At 48.2% G+C, this 16,687-nt stretch overlaps 2 protein-coding genes across 2 annotated transcripts in view; both read right to left on the reverse strand.

The window, feature by feature from the left end:
• LOC310765257 (ring finger protein-like) overlaps positions 1 to 16,687 on the reverse strand; it is a gene marked incomplete at its 5' end in the record, with an annotated part of 81,547 nt that overhangs the window by 29,519 nt on the left and 35,341 nt on the right. The gene's annotated exons all lie outside the window — the stretch shown is intronic.
• LOC310765256 (chelonianin-like) lies at positions 255 to 4,457 on the reverse strand (the record flags this gene model as incomplete). The annotated part of the gene is made up of 5 exons (XM_083620031.1): positions 4,357 to 4,457; positions 2,582 to 2,719; positions 2,249 to 2,431; positions 390 to 501; positions 255 to 300 (listed from the first exon to the last, which is right to left on the reverse strand). Exons 1-5 carry the CDS (start codon positions 4,439 to 4,441, stop codon positions 255 to 257), a joined length of 564 nt encoding a protein of 187 aa, XP_083476157.1. The 5' UTR covers positions 4,442 to 4,457.

Here is a 16,687-nt window from a genome sequence, read left to right on the forward strand (position 1 = left end):
GGCCGCCTGGTGGGTCCCACACCCAGTACCTGAGATGGTTTTCCTGCAGGCTTCCTCGCAGGCCTCTGTTGTCTCGAAGTTGTTGTCGTTGCCCCCACAGCCACTGTAGTTGAATTGGAGGCACTGGTCCTCAAATGGGTCGTAGTAGTAATGGGAGATGGATTCATTGCATGCTCCATATTCAGACGGCAAGAAGCACCTATAGCTCAGATCTGTTGGAGGCAGAGCAAATGGGCGTCCATGAGGGGATGTTCTCAGTCTCCAGGGCACTTAGGTTGGTATTGCGGCTGCTGCCCCCATCTGTTGCCCAGAGGGGAGAGGTGTGTGAGAGGGGAACAAAGGGGTCAAGGATTTTGACAGTACCTGAGTCTACGCAGCCCAGGCCACACCCAATGGAGCAGCACTTCTGGAAGAAGGGACAGTCTTGGTCAACTTGGCAGGTGTCCTTGCAGCGGGCAAAAGCTTCTACCTGTGGCACAGGGGGGCAATCACCAAGGTGCACTGGAAAAAAAAGAGATGGTAAGGGGGAGATTGAGGGTTGGACTACATGAGCCTTTGGGCTCTCTTCCAATTCAGCAATGATAGTATTCTGTGAGGTCTTTTCCTTCTGCCCTACCTGCAGAGGCAAGAAATTAAAAGATAAAGTGAGAGACTGGCTTCATTATTATCAAATAAGGGAGGCTTACAATATGGATAAAAAAATTGGCTTCCAGGTGGAAAAATCAAAATTGGAAATAGAACTGTTAGATCCCAAAACTAAGATACTATCAAGAATGTATAACTTGCTGTTGAAATGGAATACGCAGGATGAAACGGTTAAATCTGCTATGATTAAATGGGCACAAGATGTTGGACATGACATAATGTTTGCTGACTGGGAACAGTTGTGGACCACCGGTATGAAATTCACGGCATGTAATGCCTTAAGAGAGAATATTATGAAAATGATATATAGGTGGTACATGACACCAGTCAAGCTTGCAAAAATTTATCATTTGTCTGATAATAAATGTTGGAAATGTAAAGAGAATGAAGGTACATTCTTTCACCTTTGGTGGACGTGCCCAAGGATTAAGGCTTTCTGGGAGATGATCTATAATGAAATGAAAAAGGTATTTAAATATACCTTCCTGAAGAAACCAGAGGCCTTTCTCCTGGGCATGGTCGGCCAATTGGTGCCAAAGAAGGATAGAACTTTATTTATGTACGCTACAACAGCAGCAAGAATACTCATCGCAAAGTATTGGAAGACACAAGATTTACCCACTTTGGAAGAATGGCAGATGAAGGTGATAGACTATAACAGATGAAAATATAAAGTTATAATATGTTGAGATATAGAATTAAGATAAAAATAAAGAGGGTAAGGATTTGCTGAATTAACCATGTGAACGGGAATACAAAAAAGGGAGGTGTGAGGAGGTCGGTGGAGTAAGTAAATGAAATCTAAGATATGAAAAGATTGATTTGTTTTTAACTATTTTCTATTTATTTTTTCTGTATTTTACATTCCCCCCCCATGTATTTTTGTACTTTTTGTATTTTTCCTTTTTCTTCTTTTTTACTCTGTAACTTTTTTCTTTTTGTAAAACTTTAATAAATATTTAAAAAACAAAAAACCACTACATTCACAAACATCCATGCAAAGAATGTGGCACAAAGTAATAATATTAGGAAGAACAGAAGAGAAGCCTCTGCATCAGGCCAGGATCCGAGCACAAGAGCAGCCCTCTCCTGTGACCAGTGGAGCAACTGGTATTCAGGAGCATATCCAGCCTCTGACCATGAAGGTCCCAGATGCTTCAACCTTTTTTCCTAGTGGAGTTGCTCCATCTCCTCCATCATACGTCATATAAAGCCTTTAGTAAAGACGCACAGATTGTCAAGAAAAGAGCAGAATACCTAATCCTGGACCCCTTCTGGCCAGCTTCTTCCACTTCCCCTATTGACGTGGTGGAGCTGGACTTTCCAGAGGGGCTCTCGTGCATTGCCTGGTGGTCAGAGTGTTGAACTAGGACCTGGGAGAGACCTGGGTTCAAATCCTGACTTGGCCATGAGGCTCACTGGATGACCTTGGGCCAGTGGCTTCCTCTCAGCTTAGCCTACCTCACAGGGTTGTTGTGGAGAATAAATGAGAAAGGGGAAGAACCACATATGCCACCTTGAGCTCCACAGAGGAAAAGGTAGGCTATAAGCAGAATCAATGAAGCCAGAAAAATGACCGCCTGGTGGGTCCCACACCCAGTACCTGAGATGGTTTTCCTGCAGGCTTCCTCGCAGGCCTCTGTTGTCTCGAAGTTGTTGTCGTTGCCCCCACAGCCACTGTAGTTGAATTGGAGGCACTGGTCCTCCAATAGGTCATAGTAGTAATGGGAGATGGATTCATTGCATGCTCCATATTCAGACGGCAAGAAGCACCTAGAGCTCAGATCTGTTGGAGGCAGAGCAAATGGGCGTCCATGAGGGGATGTTCTCAGTCTCCAGGGCACTTAGGTTGGTATTGCGGCTGCTGCCCCCAACTGTTGCCCAGGGAGGAGAGGTGTGGGGGGCGGGACAAAGGGGTCAGGGGTTTTGCCAGTACCTGAGTCTACGCAGCCCAGGCCACACCCAATGGAGCAGCACTTCTGGAAGAAGGGACAGTCTTGGTCAACTTGGCAGGTGTCCTTGCAGCGGGCAAAAGCTTCTACCTGTGGCACAGGGGGGCAATCACCAAGGTGCACTGGAAAAAAAAGAGATGGTAAGGGGGAGATTGAGGGTTGGACTACATGAGCCTTTGGGCTCTCTTCCAATTCAGCAATGATAGTATTCTGTGAGGTCTTTTCCTTCTGCCCTACCTGCAGAGGCAAGTGTCCAGCTTTACCTTTGCCCAGGAAAGCCAATGGGTGGACCTGCTAAGTCCCTCCATAATGGGCTCTGCTCCCTCACCCTTCTCAAGACCAGGACCTCTGGCTTTTCCTGATCACCCACCCACCCCATAAGAACATCAGAAGAACCTGCTGGATCAGGCCAATGGACAACCTGGTCCAGCATCCTCTTCTACCTCTTTTTCAAATCGGAACCAATTTCAAATCGGAAGGTGGTGAAGGTCCTGTGTGAGTGTCTGGAGGCAGTTGGAGGATGGATGGCGGCTAACAGATTGAGGCTGAATCTTGACAATACAGAAGTACTGTTTTGGGGGGACAGGAGGTGGGCAGGTGTGGAGGACTCCCTGGTCCTGAATGGGGTAACTGTGCCCCTGAAGGACCAGGTGCGCAGCCTGGGAGTCATTTTGGACTCACAGATGTCCATGGAGGCGCAGGTCAAATCTGTGTCCAGGGCAGCTGTTTATCAGCTCCATCTGGTATGCAGGCTGAGACCCTACCTGCCCGCGGACTGTCTTGCCAGAGTGGTGCATGCTCTGGTTATCCGCTTGGACTACTGCAATGTGGTCTATGTGGGGCTACCTTTGAAGGTGACCCGGAAACTACAACTAATCCAGAATGCGGCAGCTAGACTGGTGACTGGGAGCAGCCACCAAGACCACATAACACTGGTCTTGAAAGACCTTCATTGGCTCCCAGTAGGTTTCTGAGCACAATTCAAAGTGTTGGTGGTGACGTTTGAAGCCCTAAACGGCCTCGGTCCAGTAGACCTGAAGGAGCATCTCCACCCCCATCGTTCTGCCCGGACACTGAGGTCCAGCTCCGAGGGCCTTCTGGCGGTTCCCTCCCTGCAAGAAGTGAGTCTACAGGGAACCAGACAGAGGGCCTTCTTGGTGGTGGCGCCCGCCCTGTGGAACGCCCTCCCACCAGATGTCAAAGAGAAGAACAACTACCAGACTTTTAGAAGACATCTGAAGGCAGCCCTGTTTAGGGAAGCTTTTAATGTTTGATGCATTACTGTATTTTAATATTGTGTTGGAAGCCGCCCAGAGTGGCTGGGGAAACCAGTGGCTGGGCGGGGTATAAATAATAAATAATATATTATTATTCTCACAGTGGCCTCAATGAGATTCCCACAAGCAGGATTTGAGCACATGAGTGCTCTCCTCTCCTGCAGTTTCCAAAAACTGCCCTAGCTACCTGCAAATAATCAGGATGAAAGCTCAATAAAGTCACCAGAAGGTGTCTCTACCTCATATTCTGCAAACTGACTGACAGAGGCTCTTTGAGAACTTTCTCTCCCAGCCTGACCTGGAACTGCCAGTGGGGATTAACTGGGCATCTTCTGCATGAAATTCATGTGCTCTTCCCCTGAGCTTCCCCAGCTTCCTGTAGCATATGGTTGCCTGCACTTTTCTGAACAACAACAAAATGATATCCAGAGAAATGTTTTCACGCATGGATCTGGCAGGGGAGAGGAGAAGCAATTTCTTACCTAGACGTTGCTCATCAGAGGCGGGTGTTGGCTCAGTCCAGAGGGCGAGGAGCCCCACAAGGAGCACGAGGGCACCAGACTTCATGGTGGGTCAGGCTAAGTGGGGTGTCCCCTGCCCAGCCAGCCTGCTCCCTTATATTGCCAAGAATTGCAGAGTCACAGCCAGCCCAGGAAGATGGCGAAAGTGCTGGGCAGGACAGAGGGGAGCCTCTCCCCACACCCTGCGGCCCACAAAGTTTTGTAACAAACCATCCCAACAGCTGCAAAGATGTAGATAACATTTCCACAGAAGATGGGTTGCTTGAAATGACACTGCCCTCCCCAAGGAAGAAGGGGCTTCTTGGCTTAGATTGGGCAAAGTAGGATGCCCTTCCATTGGGTTCCCAGCTGTACTATCAGCAGAGAGAAAGGGATGGTGGAGCCCATGGGCATAGCCAGAATTTATGTTAGGTGTGGGCAGAACCTCAGTTATTTTATTGATTTTTATTTCTTTGGGGGGCATTTCCACCCCTGCCCTCCCTTGGCTACATCCATGGTGGAGCTCTGGTGGCAGAGACCCTCCTTCCTCTCCAAAGCCCCTTTTTGGGGTCTTCCTCACTCGCTGAAGTGCTCAGCCTGTGTCCCTCTGAACTGGCTGGACCAGGGCGAACGGCAGTTGCTTGAAATGACGCCCCCTCCCCAAGGAAGAAGGGGCTTCTTGGCTTAGATTGGGCAAAGTAGGATGCCCTTCCATTGGGTTCCCAGCTGTACTATCAGCAGAGAGAAAGGGATGGTGGAGACCCTGGGCATAGCCAGGATTTATGTTAGGTGTTTGTTGAACTTCAGTTGGTTATTTTGCATTGATTTTTATTTATTTGGGGGGGGGGGGCAACTGCCTACCTGCTCACCCTTGGCTACACCCATGGTGGAGCTCTGGTGGCAGAGACCCTCCTTCCTCTCCAACATCCCTTTGGGTGTCTTCCTCTCTCACTGAAGTGCTGTTTCTCTCTGAACTGGCTCAAGTTGCAAATGGAAGATGTTCCTCCATCCCAAAGTAGTGAGCCAGGTGGTGACAGCCAAGGGTCCTGCACACCCCTGACCTGACTCTCTCCCCTGCTTTGCACAGAGATAAGATTCCCACCTTTGCACCTGTAACGTAATTTATTGGATTCCAGAGGAGCCAGACTTTGCTTTCTCAGAAGCGATAGAATTATTTTTGTTGTTTATTAATTGTTGTTGTTGTTTAGTCGTTTAGTCGTGTCTGGCTCTTCGTGACCCCCTGGACCAGAGCACACCAGGCACTCCTGTCTTCCACTGCCTCCCGCAGTTTGGTCAAACTCATGTTGGTAGCTTCGAGAACACTATCCAACCATCTTTGTGTAGACACAAAGTCAGAAAAGCTAAAGCACAGAATGAACTCAGGCTTGCTAGAGAGGTTAAAAGCAACAAAAAAGGCTTTTATGGGTATGTTCGTAGCAAAAGGAAGAACAAAGAAACAGTGGGGTCACTCAGAGGAGAAGATGGTGAAATGCAAACAGGGGACACAGAAAGGGCTGAACTCCTCAATGCCTTCTTTGCCTCAGTCTTCTCCGATAAAGAAAACAATGCCCGACCTGAAGAATTTGGAGCAAATGATTCAGCAGAGGAAACACAGCCCAGAATAACTAAGGAGATAGTACAAGAATACTTGGCTAGTTTAGATGTATTCAAGTCTCCAGGGCCAGATGAACTGCATCCAAGAGTATTAAAAGAACTGGCAGATGTGATCTCAGAACCACTGGCAGTCATCTTTGAGAATTCCTGGAGAACAGGCAAAGTCCCGGCAGACTGGAGGAGGGCAAATGTTGTCCCTATTTTCAAAAAGGGGAAAAGAGAGGACCCAAATAATTACCGCCCAGTCAGTCTGACATCAATACCAGGGGAGATTCTGGAGCAGATCATTAAGCAAACAGTCTGTGAGCACCTAGAAAGGAATGCTGTGATCGCCAATAGTCAGCATGGATTTCTGAAAAATAAGTCATGTCAGACGAACCTGATCTCGTTTTTTGACAGAATTACAAGCCTGGTAGATGAAGGGAACGCAGTGGATGTAGCCTACCTTGATTTCAGCAAGGCATTTGACAAGGTGCCCCATGATATTCTTGTAAAGAAGCTGGTAAAATGCGGTCTTGACTATGCTACCACTCAGTGGATTTGTAACTGGCTGACTGACCAAACCCAAAGGGTGCTCATCAATGGTTCCTCTTCATCCTGGAGAAGAGTGACTAGTGGGGTGCCACAGGGTTCTGTCTTGGGCCCGGTCTTATTCAACATCTTTATCAACGACTTGGATGATGGACTCAAGGGCATCCTGATCAAATTTGCAGATGACACCAAACTAGGAGGGGTGGCTAACACCCCTGAGGACAGGATCACACTTCAAGACGACCTTGACAGATTAGAGAACTGGGCCAAAACAAACAAGATGAATTTTAACAGGGAGAAATGTAAAGTATTGCACTTGGGCAAAAAAAAATGAGAGGCACAAATACAAGATGGGTGACACCTGGCTTGAGAGCAGTACATGTGAAAAGGATCTAGGAGACTTGGTTGACCACAAACTTGACACGAGCCAACAGTGTGACGTGGCAGCTAAAAAAGCCAATGCAATTCTGGGCTGCATCAATAGGAGTATAGCATCTAGATCAAGGGAAGTAATAGTGCCACTGTATTCTGCTCTGGTCAGACCTCACCTGGAGTACTGTGTCCAGTTCTGGGCACCACAGTTCAAGAAGGACACTGACAAACTGGAACGTGTCCAGAGGAGGGCAACCAAAATGGTCAAAGGCCTGGAAACGATGCCTTATGAGGAACGGCTAAGGGAGCTGGGCATGTTTAGCCTGGAGAAGAGGAGGTTAAGGGGTGATATGATAGCCATGTTCAAATATATAAAAGGATGTCACATAGAGGAGGGAGAAAGGTTGTTTTCTGCTGCTCCAGAGAAGCGGACACGGAGCAATGGATCCAAACTACAAGAAAGAAGATTCCACCTAAACATTAGGAAGAACTTCCTGACAGTAAGAGCTGTTCGACAGTGGAATTTGCTGCCAAGGAGTGTGGTGGAGTCTCCTTCTTTGGAGGTCTTTAAGCAGAGGCTTGACAACCATATGTCAGGAGTGCTCTGATGGTGTTTCCTGCTTGGCAGGGGGTTGGACTCGATGGCCCTTGTGGTCTCTTCCAACTCTATGATTCTATGATTCTATGATCTCGTCCTCCATCGTCCCCTTCTCCTTGTGCCCTCCATCGTCCCCTTCTCCTTGTGCCCTCCATCTTTCCCAACATCAGGGTCTTTTCCAGGGAGTCTTCTCTTCTCATGAGGTGGCCAAAGTATTTATTAATTACCTTCCATTAACCCTAAGGTCTCTCTCTCTCTCTCTCTCTCTCTCTCTCTCTCTCTCTCTCTCTGTGTGTGTGTGTGTGTGTGTGTGTGTAAGAGAGAGAGAGAGACTTCATGGTTGGTCAAGTAATAAAAAAGGTTACTCCAGCTACTTCTGAAGCGAGATGAAGAACAGTAGGTCCTCTGTGTGGAGAAGATGGAGAAATGCTATTGGGTGACAGATAGAAAGCGGAACGGCTCAACATTTACTTTGCCTCTGTTTTTACCCAAAAGGAAGGTGATGTTCAACCTGGTGAGAACCAAATAAATGATGTAAGGAGGGAGCTGCAGCCCAGGATAGGAAAAGAGGTGGTGAGGGAACACCTAGCTACTTTAAATGAATTCAAAACTCCAGGGCCTGATGAGCTGCATCCAAGGGTACTAAAGGAGCTTTTGAGTGTAATCTCAGAGCCTTTGTCTATCGTCTCTGAGAATTCTTGGAGAACAGATGAGGTCCCTACAGACTGGAGGCAGGCAAATGTTCTCCCCATCCTCAAAAAGGCAAAAAAAGAAGACTCAGGGAACTGCTAACTGGTGAGTTGACATCAATACCATGAAAGGTCCTAGAACAATAACAAAAAAGTCATGAACAGGCACATGGGTGGTGGATACAGATTCAGTCTCAAGGAACGAGGCAGTTCCTTACTTGCTTGTGAAACATGGACCACTTATAAATGCCATCTCCAACTCTTTGAAATATTCCATCAACGGTGTCTTTGAAAGTTTTACACATCACTTGGGAAGACAGGAGAACTAACGCCAGTGTACTGGAAGAAGCAAAGATCACCAGTGTGGAAGCAATGATTCTTCAACATGAACTTCGTTGGACTGGTCATGTTGTGCGGATGCTTGATTATCACCTTCCAAAGCAACTACTCTATTCCAAACTTAAAAATGGAAAGCGTAATGCTGGTGGTCAACAAAAGAGGTTTAAAGACCTCAAGGCAAATCTTAAAAAATGTAGTAGAAACACCAACAATTGGGAAACACTGGCCTGCAAACGCTCCAGTTGGAGAACGGCCTTGACCAAAGGTGTCCTGGGCTTTGAAGACACTCAAACTCAGAACGCAAGGGAGAAACGTACTACTAATAATAATAATAATAATTTATTATTTGTACCCCGCCCATCTGGCTGGGTTTCCCCAGCCACTCTGGGCGGCTTCCATAGAAAACCAAAAATACACTAAAATATCATAGATTAAAAACTTCCCTGAACAGGGCTGCCTTAAGATGTCTTCTGAATGTCAGGTAGTTATTTATCGCTTTGACATCCGATGGGAGGGCGTTCCACAGGGCAGGCGCCACTACCGTGAAGGCCCTCTGCCTGGTTCCCTGTAGCTTTGCTTCTCGCAATGAGGGAACCGCCAGAAGGCCCTCGGCGCTGGACCTCAGCATCCGGGCAGAACGATGGGGGTGGAGACGCTCCTTCAGGTATACTGGGCCGAGGCCGTTTAGGGCTTTAAAGGTCAACACCAGCACTTTGAATTGTGCTCGGAAACGTACTGGGAGCCAATGTAGGTCTTTCAAGACCGGTGTTATGTGGTCTCGGCGGCCGCTCCCAGTCACCAGTCTAGCTGCCACATTCTGGATTAGTTGTAGTTTCCGAGTCACCTTCAAAGGTAGCCCCACATAGAGCGCATTGCAGTAGTCCAAGCGGGAGATAACCAGAGCATGCACCACTCTGGCGAGACAGTCCGCGGGCAGGTAGGGTCTCAGCCTGCGTACCAGGTGGAGTTGGTAGACAGCTGCCCTGGACACAGAATTGACCTGCGCCTCCATGGACAGCTGTGAGTCCAAAATGACTCCCAGGCTGTGCACCTGGTCCTTCAGGGGCACAGTTACCCTATTCAGGATCAGGGAGTCCTCCACACCAGCCCGCCCCCTGTCCCCCAAAAACAGTACTTCTGTCTTGTCAGGATTCAACCTCAATCCATTAGCCGCCATCCATCCTCCAACTGCCTCCAGGCACTCACACAGGACCTTCACCGCCTTCACTGGTTCTGATTTGAAAGAGAGGTAGAGCTGGGTATCATCTGCATATTGATGGACACCCAGTCCAAACCCCCTGATGATCTCTCCCAGTGGCTTCATATAGATGTTAAAAAGCATGGGGGAGAGGACGGAACCCTGAGGCACCCCGTAAGTGAGGGCCCAGGGGTTTGAACACTCATCCCCCACCACCACTTTCTGAACACGGCCCAGGAGGAAGGAGCGGAACCACTGCATAACAGTGCCCCCAGCTCCCAGCCCCTCTAGACGGTCCAGAAGGATGTTATGGTCGATTGTATCAAAGGCCGCTGAGAGATCCAGCAGAACTAGGAAACAACTCTCACCTTTGTCCCTAGCTCGCCGGAGATCATCAACCAGCGCGACCAAGGCAGTTTCAGTCCCATGATGAGGCCTGAATCCTGATTGGAAGGGATCCAAATGGTCCGCATCCTCCAGGCGTGCCTGGAGTTGTTCAGCAACCACACGCTCAATCACCTTGCCCAAGAATGGAAGATTTGAGACTGGGCGATAGTTGGCCATACTGGCCAGGTCTAAAGATGGTTTTTTAAGAAGCGGTTTAATGACCGCCTCTTTTAGCGGATCTGGGAATGTTCCCTCACAGAGGGAAGCATTCACCACCCCGCAGAGCCCATCGCCCAGCCCTTCCCGGCTTGCTTTTATTAGCCAGGATGGGCAAGGATCAAGGAGACAGGTGGTTGGTTTCACGCGTCCAGGCAGCCTGTCCACATCCTCGGGGGTAACGGATTGAAATTGATTCCATGCAACTTGACCAGACAGAGCTCTAGCACTCTCCCGCCCCAGCCCTGCTCCCACGGTGGTGTCTAGCTCCTTCCGAATATGAGTGATTTTATCTGCAAAAAACTTTGCAAAATTGTTGCAGGAGATCTTGGGGTCTTTACAAGGCCCCGGTGGTAAAGGTGGTTCCGTTAAATTGCGAACCACCTGAAAGAGTCTCCTGCTACTATTTTCTGCAGATGCAATAGAGGCGGTGAAGAAAGTCTTCTTCGCCGTCGCTATCGCCACTTGGTAGGCTCGAAGTTGAGCTCTAACCTGTGTCCGGTCAGATTCGGAGTGAGTTTTTTTCCACCGACGCTCTAGCCGTCTCAGCGATTGTTTCATCGCCCTCAGCTCCGAAGAAAACCACGGGGCTGTCCGGGCTCCATGCAATCGGAGAGGGCGCTTCGGAGCCAGACAGTCGATAGCCCTGGTTAACTCCGCATTCCAGCGGGCCACCAGGGAATCAGCTGAAAGGCCATCAACATGGGATAAAGCATCCCCTACCACTCTCTGGAAACCATTTGGATCCATTAAGTGGCGGGGGCGGACCATCCGAATTGGTCCCACCTCCCTGCAGAGGGGAAGGGTCGCGGAGAAGTCCAGTTGCACCAGGAAGTGATCTGACCATGGCACTTCTTTTGTTTCACTTTTACTTAGTGTCAGATCACCCACGTCACTAGAGGTGAACACCAGGTCTAAGGCATGTCCATGACTATGAGTTGGGCCAAACTTATTCAGGGACAGCCCCATGGAGGCCATGCTTTCCACGAAGTCCCGAGCGGCCCCTTGTAAGGTCGTGTCGGCATGGATGTTAAAATCCCCTAGGACAACCAAACTAGGTGTCTCCAGGAGAAAATCCGCCATGACCTGAAGCAGCTCAGACAGGGAATCCTTGGTGCAGCGGGGAGGCCGGTACACCAAAAGGAATCCTGTACTGCCCCTATTGCCCAACTTCCAGAACATGCACTCAGAAAACTGGATCTTCCCAGTAGGACGCCTGGTGCAAGCTAGTGACTTCCTAAAAATCACTGCAACCCCCCCTCCCCGCCCACATGACCTGGGTTGCTGTGCGTAAGAGAAACCTGGTGGGCAAGCAGCGGCAAGGACAGGCCCATCTGCTTCCTCCAACCAGGTCTCTGTCACACATGCCAGGTCAAATCCTCCATCCACAATCAGGTCGTGGATGGCAGTGGTTTTATTCATCATTGACCTGGCATTACACAGCAACACCTTCAGGTCATGTAGGTTTCCCCTGTTGATTCCAGTATCCATCCGGTCAAGGCCAGACCCGGAGGCAGGGATAGTCTTCAAACAACGACTAAACCTGCCTCCTCGGTAATGACATGGTCTGGTCTTAGTGTAACTCCGCCTCCTGCCCATGATCACCGAGATCGGATGTCCCAGTGCTTTCCCTCCTGTGGAACATGTCCCAGCCATCGTGTTGGCTGGGGCCCCACTCCCAGGCAGCCCTGATCCCGCCCCTTAAAAGCAAAACGCAAACTATACAGAACCAATAAAACAACAACAAAAAAGAACAGAACAATTATAATAAAATTAATCCCCAACCAAATATCCATCCCACCCACCCCCAACAAAGGAAAAAAGGAAAAAAAGAAATAAAAATTTAAATTGCCACCGACTGCTTGAGGACATTTTAAAGCACATTAACCCCCTGGAACAGGGAAGCAATGGCAGAACACTTCCCACCCTTCCCAAAAAGTTTGTTCCAAAAAGGGCCTGGGCCACGTCCCCTGGGCCAGTTGGAAAAGGCCCTGGAATGGAGCAGGCCCTGCAGTCCTCACCCAGCCTAAGAGGAAGGCACGCTTGGCAAATGCACACCGTGATCAACTCCCACCCGGAAACCAATGTCCCCACTGTGGAAGGGCTTGGGGATCCAGAATTGGCCTCCACAGTCACTTATGGACTCATTGTTAGAATAGCATTTATGGAAGACAATCTTACTCAGCTACGAGTGATCACCAAAGAGAAGAAGGACTCTCCTTCTTAGGAGGTTTTCAAGTAGAGCTTGGATGGCCATCTGTCAAGGATTCTTCAGCTATGATTTCTGCATTGTAGGGGGTTGGACTAGATGACCCTTCGGGTACCATCCAACTCTAAAATTCTATGATTCTATGATTCTACGCTGTGTGGAGTCCCCTGCCCAGCCTGCCTGCTGTCTTGCATTGTCCAGGATTGCTGAATCACAGCAGGCTCAGGAAGATGGCGAAAGTGCTGGGCAGGACAGAGGGGAGCCTCTCCCCACACCCTGCGGCCCACAAGGTTTTGTAACAAACCATCCCAACAGCTGCAAAGATGTGGGTAACATGATTTCCACAGAGGTGCCCGAGTGAGTGCTTGAAATGACACCCCCAAAGAAGAAGGGGCTTCTTGGCTTAAATTCTGCCAGCCAAGAATCCTGCCCACCCCAGACCTGGTCCTCTCCAGTGCTTTGCAAAGAGGCAACATTTCCATCCTTGCATCTCTGTCATAGTTAATTTGATCCCAGAGGAACTAGGCTTTACTTTCTCAGGGGGGAAAATAAATATTGTTGTTTATTAATTACCTGCCCTGTGTGTGGGAGAGATAAAGAGAATGAAATGGTTCTGGAGAAAGTTTGTAATGTTTTCCAAAAAAATGTTTTTCTTTGAGATACAGTATTTCACATGGAACTATTTAGTGAGTTTGTAGAATACTTGAGTACAGTATGAGATATTATTTCACAGGATCATAGAATTGTTGCATTGGAAGAGAACCCAAGCATCAAGCTTCCTCAACCTTGGCCCTCCAGATGTTTTTGGCCTACAACTCCCATGATCCCTAGCTAGCAGGACCAGTGGTCAGGGATGATGGGAACTGTAGTCTCAAAACATCTAGAGCACTGAGGTTGAGGAAGCCTGATCTAGCCCAACCCCTTGGAATGCCAGAATCACAGATGACTACCCAACCGTTGAATGCCTCTTACTGGCAGAAATTCCATCTTAACATTTAGGACAAGACAAGAATCTCCCTTCTTGTCATTTGAATCCATTATCCTCTGGAGCAGCAGAAAGCAAGCTGGCTACATTTACTTGCATATATTCCGAGCTGTAAATCCTACAGGCATCATTGTGATCCATGTCCCTAATTGCTGGGCTACTTTGCCTCCCCATCCATTCTATGTTTGTTTGTTTTTTGCATCTGCACAAAGAACTCTGGGACTGGAAGTACTTCTGCAAATAGATCCCATAGAAAAAGCACACACACAGAGACCTCTCTGACTCTCCAACGACAAGTCCTAGTCAGTGGCTCAAGCACATTCTCTCTCTGTTCTAGAGAAGCACCAGGACCAGCAACTTGTTGTTCACATGGGGACTTGCTCTGCCTGAGCCGCACTTCTTGCGATAGGCACCAGCAAATCTTACCAGATCTGGACAACAGGGGTGTGTGTGTAGGGCAGAGGTTTGCAGAGAACGTAAGAGCAAAAAGAGAACATCTCCTGGATCAGGCCAATGGCTTCTCTGCCCACAATGACTAATGGGATGCCTGGGGGAACCTGGACGAGCTGGAAAAGTACTTTCCCCCCAAACCCAGAGTCCTTTCTGTCGGGGATAATTCAGACTGAAATTCCCAGGTGTCAGAAAAGGTTATTTATGTATGCTACAACTGCGGCCCGGGTTTTGTTAACCCCAAAATGGAAAACGAGTGAGGTCCCAATGAAAGAAGAATGGCAACCTAAGTTGATGGAATATGCACAGCTTACAGACTTAACATATAGAATAAGAGAACAAGAAGAACATACATTTAAAGAAGATTGGAAAATATTTATTGAATATATGGGAAATAATTGTGTGCACCTGAAAATGTTGGCAGCATTAAGATAAATCCAACAGTGTAAATAAGTTTTGATGGATGCAATAATGGAATACTGGATGGTTTAGTTTTTGTAAAATATGCGGGTATTTTTTATATGTAAAATGAACCATGGGAAGAGAAGAAGGGAAGTCATTGATATTTTAAGGTTGTTAAAACGAGTATTTTAAACTGTAAAACAGAAAATTTAACAACAATTATATAAAAAAAGAAACATAGAAAGTTGCAGTTACAGATAGGTAGCTGTGTTGGTCTGCCATAGTCAAAACAAAAAAAAATTTTTTTCTTTCCAGTAGCACCTTAAAGACCCAACTAAGTTAGTTCTTGGTATGAGCTTTCGTGTGCATGCACACTTCTTCAGATACACTGAAACAGAAGTTGAAGTAGGATCTGGCAACTTCTGTTTCAGTGTATCTGAAGAAGTGTGCATGCACACGAAAGCTCATACCAAGAACTAACTTAGTTGGTCTTTAAGGTGCTACTGGAAAGAAAAAAAATTTTTTTATAGAAAGTTGCCTAATACTAAGCCAGACCATTGGTCTGCCCAGAGCTTACTCCAGGCTGTCAGAATTTGCAGGAGGGATTCCACCAAAGGACTGTTATGTTGATGGTTATTTTATTATTGGACTGTTTGTCAGTTTGCTTTTTGCTACGTTTTTATTATGTTTTTCTCATTGATGTTCTGTAATGTGTTTTTAATATTGTACACTGCCCTGGGATCTTTTGATAAAGGGGGATATATAAATTGAATAAATCATAAAATAACGACGATGACAACAACAACAACCACATACCTGAACTTTAGGTTTGCACTCTTAAACTGGATTAATTGGCTCTGTGACCTTAGCACAAGGACTCCAGTTTAAAAAAAGAATCAGATTTTTGCAGTTTGAGAAGTAACAGGGAAAGGCATTGAATAGTGTGGGATGGGTGAAGGAAAATGGGAGAATGTGCAAACACTCCACAGTCAAATCAGGACAGATCTTCGTTGTCTTGTGATTCCAACCAGAGGCGGGTGTCAGCTCAGCCCAGAGGGCGAGGAGCCCCACAAGGAGCACAAGGGCACCAGACTTCATGGTGGGTCAGGCTAAGCGGTGAGCCCACTGTCCAGCCAGCCTGCTGCCTTGCCTTGTCCAGGATTGCTGAATCACAGCCAGTCCAGGAAGATGGCGAAAGTGCTGGGCAGGACAGAGTGGCTCCTCTCCCCACACCCTGCGGCCCACAAGGTTTTGTAAGAAACCATCCCAACAGCTGCAGAGATGTAGATAACATCTCCACAGAAGATGGGTTGCTTGAAATGACACCGCCCTCCCCAAGGAAGAAGGGGGGTCTTGGCTTAGATTCTGCAAGCCAGGATGTCCTTCCATGGGGTTCCCAGCTGTACCATCAGCAGAGAGAAAGGGGTGGTGGAGCCCGTGGGTGTAGCCAGAATTTATCTTAGGTGTGGGCAGAACCTCCGTTAGTTATTTTATTGATTTTTATTTGGGGGGGGGCAATTCCCCCCTGCCCTCCCTTGGCTACATCCATGGTGGAGCTCTGGTGGCAGAGACCCTCCTTCCTCTCCAAAGCCCCTTTTTGGTGTCTTCCTCACTCACTGAAGTGCTCAGCCTGTGTCCCTCTGAACTGGCTGGACCAGGGGAAATTGAAGTTGCTTGCTTGAAATGCCACCCCCTCCCCAAGGAAGAAGGGGCTTCTTGGCTTAGATTGGGCAAAGTAGGATGCCCTTCCATTGGGTTCCCAGCTGTACCATCAGCAGAGAGAAAGGGACAGTGGTGCTCTGTTTGTAGAGACCCTCCTTCCTCCACAAACCCCTTTCTGGGTCTCCCTCTCTGGGGTCTGTGAGACTCAGACCTGGCTGGACCAGGGCATGTTGTACTTGCCAGTGGAAGATGCTCCTCCATTCCAAAGGAGGGGGCCAAGGGAGCCAAGGATCCTGCCCACCCCTGACTTCGCCCTCTCCACTGCTTCGCCCAGAGGCAGCCTTTCCACCCTGGCATCTGCAGGGCTGCCAAGTGGAATGAGCTCCGCCCTGCAAAATCCACCACGTGGCACGGGGCATGCACACCATCTGAATGCCAATGCCCATCGACTGCAAAGGGGGGCATTCAAATATTTGGCTCCTATGTCCATCTTTAACATGATTTATTTGATTGCAGGGAAGTCAGGCTTTCCTTGATCAGAAGAGATAGAATTGTTGCTGTTGTGCCGAGGTCCTTCTGGTGGTTCCCTCACTGCGAGAAGTAAGGTTACAGGGAACCAGGCAGAGGGCCTTCTCGGTGGTGGCACCCACCCTGTGGAACG

Source organism: Podarcis filfolensis (assembly GCF_964270895.1).
Source record: "Podarcis filfolensis genome assembly, chromosome: 6".
Taxonomy (NCBI): Eukaryota; Metazoa; Chordata; class Lepidosauria; order Squamata; family Lacertidae; genus Podarcis; species Podarcis filfolensis.